At 35.7% G+C, this 21,458-nt stretch overlaps 1 protein-coding gene across 1 annotated transcript in view; it reads right to left on the bottom strand.

The window, feature by feature from the left end:
• Window positions 1-18,802, bottom strand: part of DAPP1 (dual adaptor of phosphotyrosine and 3-phosphoinositides 1) — a 58,797-nt gene extending 39,995 nt beyond the window's left edge. The window contains exon 1 of the mRNA XM_051965241.1: window positions 18,172-18,802. Coding sequence (XP_051821201.1) covers window positions 18,172-18,254 — 83 coding nt within the window. The 5' untranslated portion in view covers window positions 18,255-18,802. The remainder of the gene's footprint in view (window positions 1-18,171) is intronic.
• Window positions 18,803-21,458: the final 2,656 nt, after the last annotated feature.

Genomic DNA, 21,458 nt, shown 5'->3' with positions numbered 1-21,458 from the left:
CATTTTCTACAGGATAGTAATATTCCAGTGCAATCACATCCTATCTTAGAGATTGTCAATGAAAGTTTTCTCCCAATTTTCTGCATTTCTTCTATTCTTGGCTGCATAGGTTTTATTTATACAAGAACATTTTAATTCAGAATAATCAAAATTATATATTTTATATTTCAACATTCTCACTTTATAATATAGTTTAAGATCTAATACTGCTGAATCTGCTTCCTTTACATCCTTTTCTCCTGATTCTTTTGAAGTCCCTGACCTTTTGTTCTTCCTTATGAACTTTGTTATTATTTTTCTAACTCAGTAAGATAATTTTTTTAATAATTTAATTGGGATGGCATTGAAGAAATAGATTATATAGGTAATATTGTCATTTTAACAAGTATATTGGCTTTAACTACCTCCAAATAATAAATATTATTTCAATTATTTAGATCTGACTTTATTTGTTTAAAAAGTGTTTTATGTTTATGTTCATATAGTTCCTGTACCTGTTTTGACAGATATATCATGCTATCTAGTTATTTTAAATGTTCTAAAACAGTATTAATATTGTTGACAAATAGTGTAGTTTTCTTATTTTTCTCTTTTGATTAATTCACTTAGTTGTTCCTAGATCAGCAAAAATAGCCGAGATATGTTAATTCTCTTCTATTTTTTTTATTTTTTAAAATTTTGTTTCATCCTTTTGCCCAATTCTAGTTTTTAAGGAATTATTTTCTTCCTAAAGTTTTTGATTCTCTATTTCAAGTTGGTTGAGTCTCTTTTCATAATTTTCTTGATTTTCTTGGATTGCTCTTTTTTTCCCCTAATTTTTTCTCAATCTTTCCTATTTGATTTTTAAAGTTTTTTTTTTTTTTTTTAAGTTCTTGCAAGAGCTCTTTTTTGTGTGTGCTTGGGACCATTTGACATTTCTCATTGAAAAAATGAGTGGTAGGGCAACTAGGTGGCGCAGTGGGTTGAGCACCACCTCTATAGTCAGTAGGACCTGAGTTCAAATTTGACCTTAAACACTTAGCACTTCCTAGTTATGTGACCCTGGGCAAGTCACTTAACTCCAATTGCCTCAGCAAGAAAGTCCCAATTGCCTCAGCAAGAAAAAAAATGAGTGGTGCTTTTTTTTGTTCTGTTATATTCCTCTGAATGTGAACCCAGATCCTCTCTATTTCCATAGTAACTGTGGTTAGGTCCTTTCTCCTTACTGATTTTTTGGGTTTTATTTTGTTTTTAGCAGCTATTAGTGTAATCAAGTTATAGTCCCAAGGTAGGGGGAAATGATGCCTCAAGTTTCTTATTTCTATTTTCTATTTCTATTTCTAATTTCTTATTTCTAAGGTTTGTCTCAGAGCTCTACGTTGGGCTCTCCACTCCACTCCTAAGCCAAGCTGCCCTGCAAATGCCCTATGGGCTCTCAGATGGCTGCAAACTGCAGATATTCTCTCTTCCCTGGAACTGAAACCAGGGACATTTTCTAACACTGAGGCTGCCTCCCAACCCTGCTGTCCCCTGGGTTTGTTATTTGTTGATTCTGTAGTCAGACTTGAGGTGTGTGCATTTCAATCAGATCTAACCTTCCCCTCCTAGATGACAAGTTTTCCCTGGGGTCTTCTCAAGTTGTTTTAGGAAAATAACTGCTTAATCTACCTTTTGTTTATTTCCACTGCTCTGCATCTCACATGTACCCTTTCATGCATGTATTCAGAGTGTGCATACTCTTTACTGTTGATGGGATAACTGATAAAAGAATATATTTCATATGAATGGGAATTTCCTTTTGGTCAGTTATGTGCTAACATCTTTGGTTTGCTCTTTTGCTTTGAACAAATGTGTTTTCTTATTAACATATTAAAATAAAACATCAATGAGACCTCATAAGCCATTTCTTAAAAACTAGATGCTGCTCTATAAAGTATCTTGATCCTAGGATAGCTTTCTGGGGACCCTCTTGTAACAGTTAAACATAAATATCAATCCAGAGTCTTCACCCTATCTAGTTCCTTCTATTATACAATGTTATATCAGTCCAGAACACCAATGGCTTTTCGGGGACCAACCCTCATTTTTTAGAATTAGCTATTATAGATGGATGAACATTTTTCTCCAACTAATCCTCTCTGAATGGCTGGCTAGCTCACACACTAATATCTAATCAGACTTTATACTCATCCTAGTCAGCCTCAGTTTTAAATTAATAATGACAGTAAATAATATCTAGCAATTTATATAGAACTGTTTATATAAAATTAAGATTTATTATCTCATTTGAGCAATTAGAAATTGTGATTATATCATAGAACTCCTTTGTAATTCAGATGTAGAGGAGACTATTCACACTGACCATTTATTTTATGTGCTCATTTCAAGGGAACATAACAAAGTTTAGCTAAGACAGAGTGGACTAGGAGTGGACCACAGTGGGAAATTTACTGAATGGGGATTTGGACTCTGGACTTAGAGTCCAGGAACCTGAGTTCATGTTCTACCACAAGCTGGCTATGTGACTTGAGTAAGTGAGTAAGGGACTTGTACAATCCAAAGTGACATGTATTGTCCTGAAATGGGGGAAAGTCTTGCCTACAGGGAAACAAGAAAGGTGTTTTTGGAGGAGGTGGCTTTTGACTTGAGCTTTAAAGGATATGTAGGAGGAGTTCAGTTGGTGTTAAGAATGAGGAAAAGGTTGATGTTATTCTTCACATAAGGAATAATATAAACAAAGTCATGGAAAGCTAAAGGAGTAGACAAAGAACAGTAGTTGGTGAGAGTATATTAATTATTAAATATTAATATTAATTAAATTATTAAATTAAATTTTATTATTATTATATAGAGGGAAGGTTGGGAATGTGGGGTAGTTTCAAATTGTGGGAGTCCCTAAAAGGCTAAGTTAAGAAGTTTTAACTTTTTTTGGCAAGCAAAAGGAATAGTATAAATATCATATAAAAGAGTATAGTATAATAAAGGTTTATTTTGGAGTTTCTTAGATTAGCTTGGTCATAGTTGATAGAGTTGAGCCTCATTTTCCTGAGTTAAATCTGGCCTCCAACAATATTTGGAGATGTCTCTAAATTTATAAATCTCAAGTTTCTTGTGATCTACTGTAATTTTGTTTTGCTCAAAGAGCACAGCTCTTTTTTTGATGCTGGATGGTTCTTTGCCAGTGCCTCCCATGTCTCCCAATCAGTTCCATAGTTCTTCAGAGAGAGTTTGAGTGTCATTATGTCACTTTTTTTCCTTAATATTTTATTTTTCATCAATTATATTTAAAGGCAATTTTAATGTTTTTTTCCTTCAAATTTTGAGTTTCAAATTCTCTCCCCTCATTGAGAAGGCAATAAATCAATTTGACATAAGTTATACATTTGTAATCATGCAAAATACATTTACATGGTGGATCATTTAACATAGATCATTTTGAAAGAAAACACAGACAAAAAACCCCAAAGAAAAATAAAGTTTATTGTGTACAATTATTATACAATTATCTCCTGTTTCTGCTAATTTTACTTTTTATCAGTCCATGTAAGTTGCTCCATGATTTTCTGAGAGCATTCTGCTCATCATTTCTTAAAGCACATTAGTATTCTATCACAATCATATACAATACCTTAGTTCAGCCATTCTCCAATTGCTGGAAATCTCCTCAATTTCCAATTCTTTGTCACCACAAAAAGAGCTGCTATAAATATTCTTGTACACAAATTATCTTTGGGATAAAGATCTAGTAGTGGTATTGCTTGATAAAAGGAGATGCATGATTTTTATAGCCCTTTGGGCATAGTTCCAAATTGCTCTCCAGAATGGTTGAATCAGTATAAAACTTAATTTGGGTTTTAATTTTTTCACATACTCTCTAACATTTGTCATTTCCTTTTGTCATGTTAGTCAATGTGACAAGTATGAAATAGTAGTTTGGAGTTGTTTTAATTTGTATTTCCCTAATCAACAATGATTTAGAACATTTTTATATGACTCTGAGAGCTCTGATCATTTTGTCTGAGAACTGCCTGTTCATATCCTTTGACCATTTATCATTTGAGGAATGACTCATTTCTATAAATTTGACTCAATTTTTTTGGTTTGAAAAATGAAGTCTTTATCAGAGAAATTCATTTAAAATTTTTTTTCACACTAATAAGGACCAACTACACATTTACCCCCATTCTATTTTTCCTATTCATCTTATTCTCTCTCTCTCTCTCTCTCTTTTTTTTTTTACCCTGTCCTGACTCAGCTTTTTCATTCCTCCTCTTATCCTCTTCCCTTCCTATTTTCCTGTATGGTAAGATAGATTTCTGCACCTAACTTAGTGCATATAGTATTCCCTCTTTAAGTAAATTCCAATGATTCCCCTTCCTGCTTCTTCAAATTCCCCCTCCACTATAAAATCTCTTTCAGGTCTTTTTTATGTCAGATAATTTATCCCATTCTAGCTCTCCTTTTCCTCTTTTTCACAGTGCATTTTTCTTTCTTATCCCTTAATCTTAATATTTTAGATAAAAATAACATCATATTCAACTCACACTTTTCTATGTATACTCTTTCTAGCTGCCCTAATAATGAGAAAGTTTTTAGGAGTTATAAATATCATTTCCCTATGTAGGAGTATAATCAGTTTAACTTTATTGAATCTCTTATGATTTCTCTTTTCTATCTTTTTATGCTTCTTTTGCATCTTGCATTTGAAAGGCAATTTTTCTATTTAGCTATGGTCCTTTCATCAGAAATATTTGAAAGTTTTCTATTTCAATAAGTGTCTACTTTTTCTGCTTAAGAATTATACTCAATTTTGCTGGATGGGTAATTCTTAGTGTAATGTTAATTTCTTTGCCCTCCAGAATATCATCTTCCAAGCCTTCTGAGACTTTAATGTAGAAGCAGCTAAATCTTGTGTTATCTGACTGTGGCTCCACAATATTTAAATTGTTTCTTTTTGTCTGCTTGCAGTATTTTCTCCTTCATTTGGGAAGTCCAGAATTTGGCTATAACAATTCCATATGTTATGTAGAAGTAGTCTCTATCACTTTTGCACTCCCAATTTCCATAATCCTTGTGGGTAGGTCAGTATCCTTGGGCCCACAGGCCTGCAGTCTTAATTCTGTCTATGATACCCAAGGCCAAATGATGTCATCTCTCTACATTAGGTAGCCTCAGTTCCCCTGAGGCCTCCAGGTAAAATATCAGGAAGGAAAGAGAGATTCTGGATTTGATCCCTCAGATCTGTACAACTTGACAAAATTACATCAATGAGGGGAGAGAAATAACATTTTAGTTCCTTTTCAGACATTTTGTTCCTGGGAGTTTTTATTTTGGAACCTTATTCAAGACATTGTTGGTAGATTCTTCCAATAACTATTTTACCCTCTGGTTCTAGACTATAAGACAGTTTTTCTTGATCATTTCTTGAAAGATGATTCTAGACTCTTTTTTTTTTTTTTTTTTGATCAGGACTTTCAGGTAGCCCAGTAATTCTTAAATCATCCCCTCTTGGATCTATTTTCTCAGTCAGTTTTTTTAAAAAATAAAATACTTCAAATTGTCTTATATTTTTCATTCTTTTGATTTTGTTTCATTGTTTCATGATTTCTCATAAAGTCATTAGCTTCCACTTGTCAGTTCTAGCTTTTAAGGAATTCTTTTCTTCAGTGAACCTTTTTTATACCTTCTTTCCATTTGGCCAATTCTACTTTTTAAGAAATTCTTCTCTTCATTGGTTTTTTTAATGCCCTTTTACCATTTGTCCTATTCTTTATCTATCCTTTGTTTATCTATCTATCTATTTGTTTGTTTGTTTGTTTATTTATTTTTAGACTGACAAAAAAGAAGTTTATTATTGGCATTGGGAAGTCAGCCTTTGCTACACATGAATAGAAAGACTGAATTCCTTGGTGGCAGATCCCAACACAGGGATATAAAGTTTCTAATGGAGGAGTCCTGACAGAGAGAGAATTTCTAACAGAGAAATCCTCTAGCAGAGAAATCCTGATAGAGAGGTGAAGAAGGTCTTGTTAGAGAAATAGAGAGATAAAGATAAAGAGAGAGTAACGCTGAAAGAGAATATCATTTCAGCAGGTAGAGGGCTGCAGCTTATGCCAAGGAGAGAAAGAGGTTCCTTGGCTTGGCATGGCATGTTAGGTCCTCTGCCCCTATTCTGTTTTTTTAAGGTACTATTTTCTTCAGTATTTTTTTTTTACCTTCTTTATGAGCCGCTGACTTATTTTTCATGATTTGCTTATGTCACTCTCATTTCTCTTCCCATTTTTCTTCTACTTCTCTTACTTGATTTAAAAAATCCTTTTTAAATGTCCTGAGACCAATTCATATTATTCTTTGAAATTTTGGATGCTGAAATTTTGATTTCATTGTCTTCCTCTGAGTGTGTGTTTTGATCTTCCTTGTCACCATAGTAACTCTCTATGATCAGGAATTTTTTTCTGTTGTTTGCTCATTTTCCGGGCTATTTCTTGACTTTAAATTCTAAGCTATAATAAGGTTCTGCTTCTGGACTGGAGGCAGCACTGTTCCAAGCTTCAGTTTTTTTGTGCAGCTACTTTCAGAGGTAATTCTGGGGATCTGAAAGTTTTTGATTCTTCCAAAGTGCTATGATCTAGAGAGAGGTGTGTTTACTACTCTTCAGTAGTGTACACTTGTTTGTGAGTTACCAAAATGACTCTTTTCAACCCTGGCACTGTGACCAGGGTACCTGCTCTCGTGGCAGCAAGCTTTACAATGCTTGTACTCCTCCTCACACTGGGACTAAGACACAGAATTTCAACCCAGATCCAAATATAGGCAATGTCTCTGTAGAGTCCTGCCAAGTAGAATCTGTCCCTGGTGCCAGCAAAGGGACCTTTGTAAATCTCCTTCTGATCCATTGTCCAATCCCCCTTACTATCTGTGGATTGAGAGGTCTGGAAACTGCCCCTGCTGCCACTTCAGTCGCCTTAAAACCTACTCCTAGTGTGCTGGGGCCCAGTCTGCACTGGCTCAACTTGTGCTGGACTGAACTCCTTTCTCACCTTGGTGCAACAGACCTTTTCAGCTAACCTTCTAGATTGTCTTGGGCTGAAAATTATTTCACTCTGGTTTTTTATAGATCCTGACACTCTAGAATTTGTTTAGAATCATTATTTAAAGGTATTTGGAGGAGTCTGAGAGAGCTCAGAAGCGTCCCTGCCTTTACTGGGCCATCTAGGTTCCAATTCCCTTCATATTACTTTTTTTTGACTTTAGGTGAGTGCTTGCCTTGTTTGAGTTCTTTATTTAAAAAGTTTGTTTTATTCAAACATACACCTGGCATTGGAACAACATGACCAGCCCAGTGAAGTCATGCTCTATGCAGTAGAGTCAGAAAGTTTGGCAGTTCAGCTGGAGGAAGGACCTCAGTGTCTGGGACTTTATCATGCCAAATGATCTTCAGAATCTTCCTAAGACAATTCAGGTAGAAGCAGTTCTGTTTCATGGCATGGTGCTCAGGTTTCACAGGCAGTAGACACTATCACAGAAGGTTTCACATCAATGTTGAAATCTAAATTTCCCTATGTGGCCCTTTATAACCTGGCCTTTTTTTTTTTTTTTTTAAACCTTCTCAGTGTTTTTATGCCTAACTTCCCTCCAGGTCCTCTGTGAGCTAGTTACAATGGCCTCCTTCCTGTTCCATGGAGAAGATGTTCCATCTTCCAGTTGCTTGTATTCTTAGTGGCTGTGCTGGTCCTTCTCTTCATTACTTACTCCAAGCTTCCTTCAGAGTCTCAGCTCAATTCCCCTCCTCCCCCCCACCTTTTTTAAAAAATTAAAGCTTTTTATTTTCAAAACATATATATGGATAATTTTCAATACTCACCCTTTCAAAATCTTGTGTCCCAAGTTTTTTTCTCTCCCTATCCCCACATCCCTTCCCCTAGATGGCAAGTAATCCAATATATATTAAACATGTACAATCTTCTATATATATTTCCACAAATATATGCTACACAAGAAAAGTTAGATCAAAAAGGGAAAAAATGAGAAAGAAAACAAAATACAAACAAAAAATAACAAAAAGAGTGAAAATCCTGTTGTAATCCACTCAGTTCCCACAGTCCTCTCTCTGGGTGTAGATGGCTCTCTTCACAAGACCATTAGAACTGGCCCGAATCATCTCATTGTTTTTTTTTTAATATTAAAAACATATACATAAACATATGCATGGGTAAATTTTTAACAATGACCCTTGCAAAATCTTGTGTTCCAAATTTTCCCCTCCTTCCCCTCACCCCCTCCCCTAGATGGTAGGTAATCCAATACATGTCAAATATGTTAAAATATAAATCATCTCATTGTTGAAAAGAGCCATGTCCATCAGAATTGACTGTCATATTATTTTGTTGTTGCCAGTACAATGATCTCCTAGTTCGGCTCACTTTACTTAATATCAGTTCATGTAAGTCTCTCTACGCCTCTCTGAAATCATCCTGCTGATCATTTCTTATAGAACAATAATATTCCATAACATTCATATACCACAATTTACCCAACCATTCTCCAGTTGATGGGCATCCACTCAGTTTCCAGTTTCTGGCCACTGCCACAAACATTTTTGCACATACAGGTCCCTTTCCTTCCTTTAAGATCACTTTGAGATATAGACCCAATAGAAACACTGCTGGATCAAAGGGTATACACAGTTTGATAGCCCTTTGGACATAATTCCAAATTGCTCTTCAAAATGGTTGAATCAGTTCACAACTCCACCAACAATGTATTAGTGTCCCAATTTTCCCACATCCCCTCCACCACTCATCATTATCTTTTCCTATAATTTTAGCCAATCTGAGAAGTATATAGTGATAGCTCAGAGTTGTCTTAATTTGCATTTCTCTGGTCAACAGTAATTTAGAGCACCTTTTCATCTGACTAGAAATAGTTTCAATTTCTTTATCTGAAAATTGCCTGTTTATTTCTTTTGACCATTTATCAATAGGAGAATGGCTTGAATTCTTATAATTTTGAGTCAATTATATATTTTTGAAATGAGGCCTTTATCAAAAGAATCCTTGAATATAATTTTTTTCCAGTTTATTGCTTCCCTTCTAATCTTGTCTGCATTGGTTTTGTTTGAACAAAAACTTTTTAACTTAATATAATCAAAATTATTCATTTTGTATCCAATAATTTACTCCAGTTCTTCTTTGGCCACAAATTCGTTCCTTTTCCACAGATCTGAGAGGTAAATTATCCTTTATTCTAATTTGCTTATGATATCACTCTTTATGTCTAAATCATCAACCCATTTTGATCTGCAGGAAGTCTCTCCTAGTCCTCTATAATCTTAGTGACTTCTTTCTGATTCTACATTTATCCTGATTCTATCTTGTTTGAAATATTCACTTGCATTTTACCTCCCTCATTATACTAAGAGTTTCTTAAAAGCAGGGACTGTCTCATCCCTTTCTTGTGTCTCTAGTGCTTAGCATAGTGATTGGCTATGCTATACTTAATAAATGCTTATTAACTGTCTGATTCGTAGTTAAAGCAGAGCTATTTACCCACAGTTTTATAGACACTTGTCACTCAATATGTAATAAAAATCGGTTTAATTTTATATGAAGATAAAACCAATTTTAAAAAAACAAAGAGCAAATAAATAAAATTTTAAAGAGAACAGTAAATACCCGAGAATAGCCAGGCAGTGATGAAGCAAGGAAAAGGAGGAAGTAGAAAGGGGATAAATTTACCAGATTCTAATACTAGCAACAGTCAGGAAAACCACATCATTCTGTTCAGGCAGATCATTCCTCAAGAGGTCAGTGAGCTACACAAAGATCCAGCTGCTCATAATGATATTCAGTTTGTTGTAGCAGTTCTTTCACACTTATAATGTTGTCCCTATGGACTCCCAGACTTTCTATATCCCTTGACTTCTACCTCCCATAGTCCAAGATCCATTTGGGAAAACTACACTTCCCATTAGCCCCTTTAAGGGGCTATACAAGCAGAAACAAAACCTTTCTTGGCTCACAACAAAGCAATTACATTGTACTGCAAAAGAGCTACCAGTCTGTTCTTGAAACAATGGCTCTCTTCCTCCCTTTTCACAATTATGAGTAGCACTTGAATAGACAGTCCTGATGTACTTCAGAGGCCTTTGGGGAATTAGCTGTCTGAGTGATTTAGCCCTTGAACTTTTGTGGTAGTAGCACATAGATGTTTTCTCTCTGACCCCCTTCGTGTTTTTGTTTCCCAGATGCCTCAATTTTATAAAAGGTTGTGGTTAGCTACCTTCCTAAGCATTCAGAAAGCCACCAGAGGAGTCTAAGGGGAGGCTTTGGCAACTTGATAGATTTTCCAGATTGTTAGCAAGACAATTTTCCTGATGCCTTGTCTGGGACACATACACGCAAACCAAATTGCTACTGGAAAGGTTGTGTCAGTCTAATTCCCTATGGCTTCATTTACTATCCCTAAATCTTTACAAACCAAAATATTCTGTCATGGCCTTCTCTCTCCTAAATTGCCTATTTATGCCATCTTTCTTCCTCCTTTGTCCACTGAGAATGCAAGCTTTTTGAGGTAGGAATTATCTTTGGTTTTGTTTTGTTTTAACACAAAGCAATCACTTACTAAGACTCCTATGTCCTAGATAGAGCACTGGGCCTAGGATCAGGGAGACTCATCTCCCTGAGTTCAAATCTGACTTCAAATACTTATTATCTGGGTAAGTCACTTAACCTTCTTTGCCTTAGTTTCCTCATGTGTCAAATGAGCCAGAGAAGGAAACAGCAAAAAGCGTTCTAAAATCTTAGCCAAGACCCCTAAACGGGGTCATGGAAAAATCAGATGTGATTGAAATGACTGAATAGCAATAAAGTATTTACTAAATGCTATTTAACTCAGCACAAACACTGAGACCTTTTCTGATCCTTCCAGTAGTTAATGCTTCTCCCAGATTACTTTGCATTTATGCGTTTATTTTATATTCACATATGTGAACATGTTTCCTCCTGAGAGAAATGATTATTTTTCTCTTATGTTAATAAGTAATTGTTGAATTAGAACCATGGTTTTTCCCTTTTCTACTTCCTCATCCAAAAATCATCTAGTGTGGGAAATTTTTCTCAAAAACTTACAGACTAAGATCTAATCAGATAATAAAAGAAATTCGAATTTTTAGCTATTGATTCCTCTCATTGCATTTACTCAGTCAGGTCTAAGAAAATGTAGATTCTCTTTTTTGTCAGACAGGTGATATAGAAATTGTTAAGTCTTTTTCTAAGACTTGTGTGATTCAAGTTATGTACTTCCAAGATCCTCATTAAAATGAGCCTGCATCTCATTATAATATTCATTTCTCATTAATTGTTAACCAATCAGAGGCTAACCCACTCTTCCAAAGACATATAAACTGTGAGCCCACCACAATGAGGGGTCTTTGACATTTGAGAGTTCCTTTTTTATTGATAACATCATGATAACAACATGATAACATAACATATTTATTAATTTATTTACAATCTCTTTTTATTAATGGCATGCTAGCCCTATTAGTAAAAAATATTAAATTTCCCAGAGACATTATCTCTGGAATTTTTTTAAATTATCACACTCCATAGAATGTGAATTTCTTTTTGTCAGAGACTTCCTTTCCAGTTTTTGAAACTACAATGTCCAGCAAGGTGCCTGGTAGGTGGTAGGCACTTAATTAGGGAGCAATTCATTGGCTCAGTGATTGATTTGAAACACACACAAAAGCAGCAGAACTAGTTCCCATGTAGTTAGTTGTTTGGTGAGTATAATGGTCTGCCTTGGATACAATTCCATTTATATGTTTTCCTGCTTAGGCTTCTGCCTCCCCTCTCTTCTAACTATATAATCCATACAACATACTGTGCACTACAGAAAAATAAATCCTTTTAAAGTACTGCTTTGAAGGGCTTTAAAAAACACCTCTCCCCTTTCACTAAAGCCTGTTTCCCATTGCCTACTCAAGGCTATACATTATTCTGACATCTAAAGAGGCTCCCAATCTCTCCTTTCCAGGCTTGTCTTCCATACTTCTCCAAAATAGCCCCAGGTTTGCAGCTAATTTGAATTTAAATTGGCTAAACATCTATTGTACTTCCTAATATAGAGAATTATTTTTGCAACTCTCTCCATTCTTCCAAATGGAATGATTTCTCTCTTTTTCACCTATTAAATTCAAAGTCATCCTTAACCACTCTCATCCTTAACCACTGAACTACTGACCATACAGTTCTTTGGTCTGTAGTCAGCTGTGTTCAGTTTTGCTAGATATTTGCTAAATTTGCTAGATATTTGTTAGATATAAGTAGAGTATACTAGAGTATAAGTTTCATTTTTTTCTTTTTGGAGGCAACTTGGGGTTAAGTGACTTACCTAAAGTCACATAGATAACAAGTATCTGAGGCTGGATTTGAACTCTTGAGTCTAGGGCTTGTGCTCTATCCATTGTGCCATCCAGCTACTCCAGTTCATGTTTTCTAAGGCAGGGATCATGTTCTATACATTTCTGTACTCTGTTTAGACATTGCTCTGACCTTAATTATTATTTAGTATCTTTGTTTCCAGCTGTTTGCATTCCCATTTAGTGTTTTTTTTTTTTTTTTTTTGGAAAATATAAGAGTGATTTATCATTTCCTTTTCTAGTTCATTTACAGATGAGGAGGTGCTCAGAGTCACATAGCTAGTAAGTGTCTGAAGCCATATTTGAACTCAGGAAGGTGATTTTTCTGACCTAAATAGGTTCTCAATAAGTATTGAATAAATTAATGACAGGAGGCATCTTGATGGAGTGCTTCTTTTCATTACTTTGTTAATAAAATGATTTATTCTGAATAGATGCTGGACAATAATATTGACTCGGAAATATTTTCCCATATTTGTATAATACTAGTTGGACAGATTTTCATTTTGGGCTATATATATGGAGGAGAAATTAGTTATTCATCTAAGGAGGAAAGGCACTAGAAATATAAGATGGAAAGACTCCGAACTGATGAGGTGGTTCAATGATGATGTAGTGGAAGAGTACAGAATTTGGGAAGACCTGGATTTATATCTTGCTTCTGACGTTTACTATTTTGTGACGTGTACATTTCTCCTTCTCCTCTTCATTATTGTCCTCTTCTTCTTCCTTTTTATCTACCTACCTACCTATCTATCTATCCATCCATTGGGTCATCTTATGTCACCAGAGCTCACTCACACAGTGGCGTGCTCATAAATGTTTAACAATCAGCTCTCCAAAACAAAATGTACACAACATACTTTTCAACAAATGTAACAACACACTTTTCTCCATCACTTTCAACAATCAACAAAACCATAAAACAAGTTCTGATTTGTAACTTCTGCTGATTTCTGAGGTGTGAATAGTCACACTGAAATTTACCAAAAGGCTTTGTGAAAAATTCCTTTGACCTGATTTTAGTACAAACTCATGGGCCTATCATACTGCTGATTGACAAACAAAATTTAACCTGTTCTATTTCTGGAGACCTGGGCCATTTCCCCCTTCCTTGGCATTTTAATCTCTTTTATAATATTATTATTGAATTTAGTATGAACCCCCACTGCAGAAATCCTGAGCTCAAGAGATCCACTAGTCTCAGCTTCTCAACAACAAGAATTATAGGTATATAGCACCATGCTTGGTCAATTCATCTTTTTAAGCCTAAGTTCCCTAAAATGTATAATAAGATTATAAAATATTACATATCTCACAGTGCATTTTTAAGGCTTAAAACAATAAATGTCAGCTATTTTTAAGTGCCTTTATGTTATAGATAAGTAGTCTGAGAGGTTAACTGTTACCCAATCATAAAAGTACTAAGAAAATACAAAAAAAAAGAATAAAAATAAATGTTGAATCAGTGAATTAATGAATAAAAAAATCAATTTATGTTCTAATAATACACTGTCTCAGGATGCTATATTGCCATGTTAGGCATATAAAACTGCATACATAGGAAAAGTCAAATTTTTCTAACGATTATAGTTCTCTTCCCACAATTTCTTTATTAACTTGGAAGTGTTAGATTTCAGGAGGATCCATGAACTTGGATTAGAAAAAAATGCATCTTTACTTCAATATAATTTGTTTTTTTGGTAGACCTGTGAATTTTAATTTATACAAGGAATCCATAGGCTTCCTAGACAGTGCTAAAATTCCCACAGCATAAGAAAGATGAAGAGGCATTACTGCATCTCTATCCCAAGGAAATCATAAAGGAAGAAAAGTATCCACATGTGCAAAAATGTTTGTAGTAGCTCTTTTTGTAGTGGCAAAGAATTGGAAAATTAGTAGATGCCTATCAATTGGGAAATGGCTGAACAATTGTGGTATATGAAAGGTAATGGAATATTATTGTTCTATAAAAAATGATGAACAAGCTGATTTTGGAAAGTCCTAGAAAGATTTACACAAACTGATACCGAGTGAAACAAGCAGAAACAGGAATACCTTGTACATGGTAACAGCAAAAATGTGTGATTATCGATTATGAAAGACTTCATTCTTCTTAGTGGCTCAGTGATCCACGGCAGTCCCAATAGACTTTTTTTTTTTTTTGCTTTTTTGCTGAGGCATTTGGAGTTAAGTGACTTGCCTTGAGTCACACAGCTAGGAAGTATTAAGTGTCTGAGATCACATTTGAACTCAGATCCTTCTGACTTCAGAGGTGGTGCTCTATCCACTTCACCACCTAGCTGCCCCTCCCAATAGACTTTTGATAGAAAATGCCATCTGCATCCAGAAAAGAAATTATGGAGATTGAATGTAAGTCAACACATGTTCACTTCTTTTTGCTGCAGTTTTTTTTTTCTCTCCCATGTTTTTCCCCTTTCATTCTGATTTTTCTCTCCCAACATGACTCATAAAGCAATATATTAAAAATAAATATATTTTTTTAAAAAGAAAACAAATAAAGATAAAGAATCTCAGAGATTATCCCTCAAAGACTTAACTCTTTTAGCTCTGGAACTCCTACCTCTCCCCTCCTAGATCCAACCTCCCTCAGAATTTCACCTCTGAAAAGTCAAATCATCCAATATTGAATGAACACAATGGTCTCAATCAAGGCCAGTTTAACCAGAATATCATTTTGTCCCTCTTTACGAGGGCTGTAGTATTTTTCCTTCCCCCACACTCATATCCAGGAGGGCTTTTGAACTGAACATTTAAGTTACATTCAGGCAAGGAGGGATCTAATACTGAGAACTCTGTACCATTTTTTTCTTCCTCCTTCCCCTTCAAAGAAAAAGTCATACTAAAAGAAAAACTTCATTTATGATATTGTGAAAAATATTACATTGAGTTTAAAAATTCTAATACTTTTCATCTAAGATTTGTTTGAGGAGACCTTCTTCTAAAGATATATTCATTTTTTCTAGAAGTTGAAGAAAAATTGATTCAAGTGCCTATTTCCTGAGCAACTCACCCTTTTTGCACAGTTTCTTTAAAATGCTAGTCTTGGAACAACATAAAAATGAGAATTTTATCTATTTCTTTCTAAGAGAATCAGACTATAATCCAGTTATTTACTTTGCAACATTCTAAAATAACTTCTGAATGGAAGTATTTTTTGGCACCTCCACTGATGAAATTTTTAAGTGTATATGTAGGAATTCTTGGGGCTTTTGCAATTTCCAGAAAACCAGTTTTATTTTCTATCAAGTCATCAGTTCCTGCTGCTGCATTACCAAGGTGATGCCTGTAGTTTTTCTTCCTTATTTTGTTTCCCATATCTCCTCTCTTTTTTCTAAATCAACAACTAAAACAGAAAAATACTTTCTCCTGCTTCACTACTAGCATGTTCCATCAAAAAAAAATCCTTCACTTTTAATTTGCCTTCTGAAATTTTAATTGTATATGTATGGATACATAGGCATATAGATTAAAATGTGTGTGTGTGTGTGTGTGTGTGTGTGTGTGTGTGTGTGTGAGAGAGAGAGAGAGAGAGAGAGAGAGAGAGAGAGGAGAGAGAGAGAGAGAAAGAGAGAGAGAGAGAGAATCAGAGACAGACAGAAAACAGAGAGACAGAGACAAAGACAGACAAGACAGAGATGGAGAAACACACACAAAGACATAGAGAATGGGGACATTTGACCTATTTAACATAATTCCTTAGATCTTCCCCAAACTGTGAAGCTAAAGAGATATTTACAAAGCATTTAGTGCAGTCTGGAACATAGTAAGTGCTTAATAAATGCTTGTTAATTTAATGGCTTAAAAAAAAAAGTCCTCTCAGTCCCTTCTATGACGTTACCAAGTAAATTGCATTTCATTGTTCCAATCCAATTTTACAACACAGAATTGTCAAAAGGCATAAAATCCTAAGATCATCACATATCATCATTAGTCTACAAAAAAGTTACTAGGTCTTTTAGAGGGGAATACCAAAATAATGAGACAATATTCCAGGTTTCCAGGTTGATTTGCTTTTTTAAAGTTTCTTTTGCCTGATACAGGCTTTACACAAATCTCACATTTCTCCTCAAAATACTACAATGTGTCATTTTAGTATTAAAATAATATTCTAGACACAATCATTCTCCCAAAAGGTGTCCCAAATCCAGAATGAGGTGTTGTAGTACATTAGTTAAAAATTTCAGATAACCCATTTCAGATAACACTGAAGTTCAAAATTTTGCTTCCTTTAAATATTTTGGCATGAAAACTTTCTAAAATATATTTAATACAGTTTCTTAAAATAGAGAATGCTAAGTACATCTTATATGACTCAGGGTCATCATGGTGAAATCCACTCCTTATTCCATTCTGTCCATTACAGCCATTTTTACACCTGCTTTAGAATTGCGTTTCTCCCTTTTCTGTCAAGCTGTCAAATATCATGTCTTACTGACATGATACCTTTCTCTACCAGCTTTCTTTCTATTTTGTTTTACTTGATTTACTATGACTTTGGAAATTAAATAATCAGGTGGAAAAAGTGTAGAATAAAAGTCACTAAATTTTGAGGAAAGGATTTTTGAGAAGTGGCCTAAAGGTCTAGGTTTTAGTGTAGAGTTATTTTGGGGATCAAAAGACCTTTTTTCACTCATTTCTGGCTTGAAGCTGTGTTCCAGCAGGGGTGAATTTCCTGAAGGTGTGTCCTTAAATTTCTAGTTGTGAAAAAACAAGTGTTCCAGAAAAAGAATTATCTCCTCCAAAACCGTACCTCTAAAAAGCTGGGAGGGGGGGGGGCGGGGAGGGAGAAGGAGAAGAAAGAGGAAGATTGAGGTCTGTTACAGTAAAGCTCTCTGAAATATTATAATAGCTATATTTTCAGACAGCTGTATTCAACCTGACTTCAACTCCTCTCCTCATCTCATAATTCATGATGCTACTAAGAGAAGACATCCATTATTTTTCCTCTCCTAGTTAATAAAGTGCCCAGTCTAGATTAACAAGGACAATCCAGGATCTCTGAGTCATAGGCTCAAGTCACTCAGGAAATCACCCTTTTGAAGGTGCCATTCATTGTCCTAAACAAGGTGTCACATTTTCAAAATTTTTTTTAATCAAGACACAGCTGACGCCTCTAGCCTAATTTACTTAATTTTAAAGGAGTTTATTAGTTTCTTCTCTTATTAGCATTTGTAGGAATAAGACGTGCACATTACCACTGTTCCACAAATGCAGACCAGGAGAATGAAAAACAAAACAAAAACTAAGCACATATAAGATTATTGTAAATACTTCCTCATTCCTGTTTTTAATTTTTTTTTTTTAAACAAAAGCCAACAACCAACATACTCAAACTCCAATCCACTTACTTATGGAATCCGCAGTTTTGCTTACCGTATCGACAATCTATCCCTCTTATTTCCAAGAGTTCAGGAATCCCCTTTAACATCACCTACTTGACTTTGACCATGAGGTTTTTACATATACGAAGTCTTACTGTACCCTTGGTCCCCTGAGATTGCATTTTATAGCATCATGCCTTCCTCTTGGGTTTTACAACAGGAAACAAAAAAAGAGTTTGTTCTACGTTTTGTTTCAAAAGCTCGAATGGATGAAACTACACATTAACTGGAAGATGCCTGACCTCTTCCAAAGGGGAAAGATAAAGCGAGAGAGAGGAAGGGAATGGGGAATAAGATCATTAACTGAAGCAAGCCGGGAGGTTTGAGTCAAGTGTGACACTGCTTGCTGAAAAGCCCTCTTACCCCAACTCCTGGAGTTTCTCAGCTTCTCCCTCGGAGTCGTCCAGGTGGCTCATATTTCTTTCTCTAGCTTCGACTCTGCCCATTCGAGCTGCCTCTCCACTACCAGGTGGGTTGGAGATGAAGGGAGTGAGCAGGACAAGATCTCCCTGCTGCTCCCTTGGTCATTTGCCACCAGGAGAAAAACAGCCCCGGCTGGCAGTGCTCGCTCCTGCTGTGGGTGTGAGCCCCGACAAGGGAGGAAGTGAAACTCCCAGCAGGGCTAAGCAGCCATCCTCCCAGCCCAGGCAGACCCTGAGGCAAGACCGAGGCAGAGAGAGCCGGGGAAGAAGCAGGCTAAGATTCCTATAAGGCAGCAGCTCCGAGGACACCTAGGTCCGGAGGTCCTTTTGTCCAAGGAATCAAGGAAAGGTTGCGGACACTCAGGGAAGCCTCCGGGCTTCCGATAGGAATAAGCTGCCTCTCCATATGCAGGCCGTAATTCAAATGCAGTGAGTAAAGGACCCCTCCTCCTCCATGACTCACACAGAACTATTTCTTCTATCTCTGAATGATTCTGTGGCAATTACAATTTCAGGGAGAGCTGGGAAAGAGTACTTTGTGTCTCTCTTGCTTTCACTAGTCTAAGTTTGAGTGTTCCCGCAAAAAAGGGACTTCACAAGTCATTTAGCCCAACCCTCTCATTTGACTAATGGAGAAACTAAGACCCAGGGATGTGACTTGTCCATGGTTACACAAGTCACTAGTGTCAAAGGTGGACCTGGTAGGTTCTCTGATTCCAGAGCTGTTGTCCTTCCCACTATATACCTCACTCTTCTACATTAATGGCATCAATGAATTCTATGTGAGGAAAGAGAAGTAAGCAAATATTGATTATTAGAGCCCAAATCTGCAGATTTGATGCTAACTTAAGTGTTAGGAGTGTCCCAGCATTTGGCTTACTTCATCTTATATGGCATGTGGCAGGCTGTAAAGAACCCTAGGCTTTAAGGAGAAAATATTTTTTAAATCATGACCTGTGGAACCTGGGGCGAGCCATTTCAATTTTCTGGGTGTCAGCTTTCTCATCTACAAAAAGGTAATACCTACATGATTTGGCTCACAAGATTGAACAAAAGAGATACAGTCTGCAAAATTATATTTATGCATAAACACACACATGTACATATATACCCTCTATTCACTGTATTCTGTGGAATCAAAACTGGATTAGCCATTCTGTTACTGCCTTATAGAACTTACCCTTTATATTCCTCTTTTCCCTTCTATCTTATTCTTACAACAATGATAATTACTCTACAAGACAGTGAGGTCATTGCCTTAAGGTAGGTGCCCTCCACCACATTCTTAATTATGCAGTCCACCACTGATAGATAACTTTTCCTTGGTTACTCTCTCCATTTGCTTCAAACATCCTCTTTGGTACATGCCCTCCTATTCCCCTCCCCACTCTATACAGTTAGATGCCCCTAGGGATTGAAATGAACTCATTCCCCTTCCTTGCCTGTTGAGAGGGATATATGATTTTTTTTTCATGCATCAAATCCCCTTATAATACTAAGCACACAGTTCCTGAATCAATTCACAGAACATTTCTTTTCACACATAGGCAGTATTCAACAGGGGAACTCCTTCCCATCATCTCTCTCTCATCTCTTTTCATTCCTTCCCTCCTCCTCGCCCCCTTCACTCTAGGTTTTCTTCTTCCAGAAAAGCACAAGGATCATCTTCCCCTTATAATAAGCCCTTGTATTAACTAAAATACATCGCAGACTTCTCTTTATCCTCTATTCTCTCCCCTTTCGTGCACCTTCCCATTTTATAATGTGAAAACAAAAACATTATTTCACCTATAGGCATAGTTGTACATTAGACAACTAAATGTTGCATAGTACTGGGACTGCAGACAGAAAGATGGAGTTCAACTCTAGCCTCAGACATACCCTAGCTATATGATTCTTTACCCTGTTTGCCTCAGTTTCCTCATCTGTAAAATGATCTGGAAAAGGACATAGCAAACCACTCCATTATCTTTTGCCAAGAAAACCCCCAATAAGATTATGAAGAATCAAATGTGAGTGGAAAATGATTGAACAATAACAGTAATACAAAGTTCCAACCCAAATATCCCAGTCACATTGTTTTATTGTTACCACTACCTGACTTCTACCTTCATCCCTTTCTCCTTGTGTACATTTTTTAAAAGTTTTTTTTTTTTTTTTTTTTAACTGGTCTCTATGTTGTTTCACATCTGGCTAGATTTGCAAGATAGATCACCCTGGCCTATCAAATGAGTTCCATTACTTTTTAGAACACATTATTCCATTTCGATGTGCATTTTCTTGTAGATCCAGAATAGTTTTGTGTTATTCAATTTTTCTGTATTTGAAATTTTTTCCCTGGTTGCTTGCAGAATTTGTTGTTTCTGAATTGAATTCTTAAATTTAACCATTATGTGTTTTGCTGTCTTGAACTCTTTTTTTTTTTTTCTGGAGATGGTCTATGATTTCTTTCAATTAGCATTTCATTTTCTGTCTTTAGAAGTTCTGGGCAATTTTCTTTTATTAATTTTTAGCATTATAAGATTGGAGGGTTTTTTTCTTTTTTTTACTTCTTCTATTCTTCTAAGAGATCTGTGATCATTAGGTTGTTTTTACATATCCTGTCTTCAAGATCAGTATACTTTTCTTGAATAAAGAACATTTTCTTTTAGTGTTATTGTTTTGTTTTGCTTTTCTTCTACTAGATTGTCCTTTTCTTCTATGTATATGCATTCCCAATCAATTTTTTTCCTTTTTACTTCTTTGGTGATATTTGCCATTACATATTTCAGTTTTCTATTATGCTTATTATTTGTGTTTCACAAACCATAACTTTTGCTTTCATATTTCTTATTTCTCTTTTAAACCACTCTGGAACTCTGTGGTGGTTCTATGTTCTACAAGGTCTTCTGTCTCATCAAATGCTATTTTCCTTTGTTTTATTCATAGAGGCCTGCTCTCATTTACAAGTTTTGAAGGCCATATTTCCTTGTGATGTTGATTTATCTGCTTATGTTCAAAATCTTTGAGTTTTTTCTTTCTGAAATCTTTGGTAATTTCAGTCTTGTCTCCTATATTTTCTCCCAGTGTTCACATCTGACTCCCTGAGGCCTAGATCTCAAAGTATCTCACCCTCATCCCACACTGAGCAATTTATAATTCACAAGACTAGGTCTCCAATTCATATGATTTTGGGATAGAAAGAATTGGCCCCAGCTGGATGCTGAGTTCTTTCTCCTAGATTTTACA

Source organism: Antechinus flavipes, chromosome 6 (genome assembly GCF_016432865.1).
Source record: "Antechinus flavipes isolate AdamAnt ecotype Samford, QLD, Australia chromosome 6, AdamAnt_v2, whole genome shotgun sequence".
NCBI lineage: Eukaryota > Metazoa > Chordata > Mammalia > Dasyuromorphia > Dasyuridae > Antechinus > Antechinus flavipes.
The sequence above is the reverse complement of the archived record's forward strand: the minus strand, read 5'-3'. Positions and strand labels throughout refer to the sequence as shown.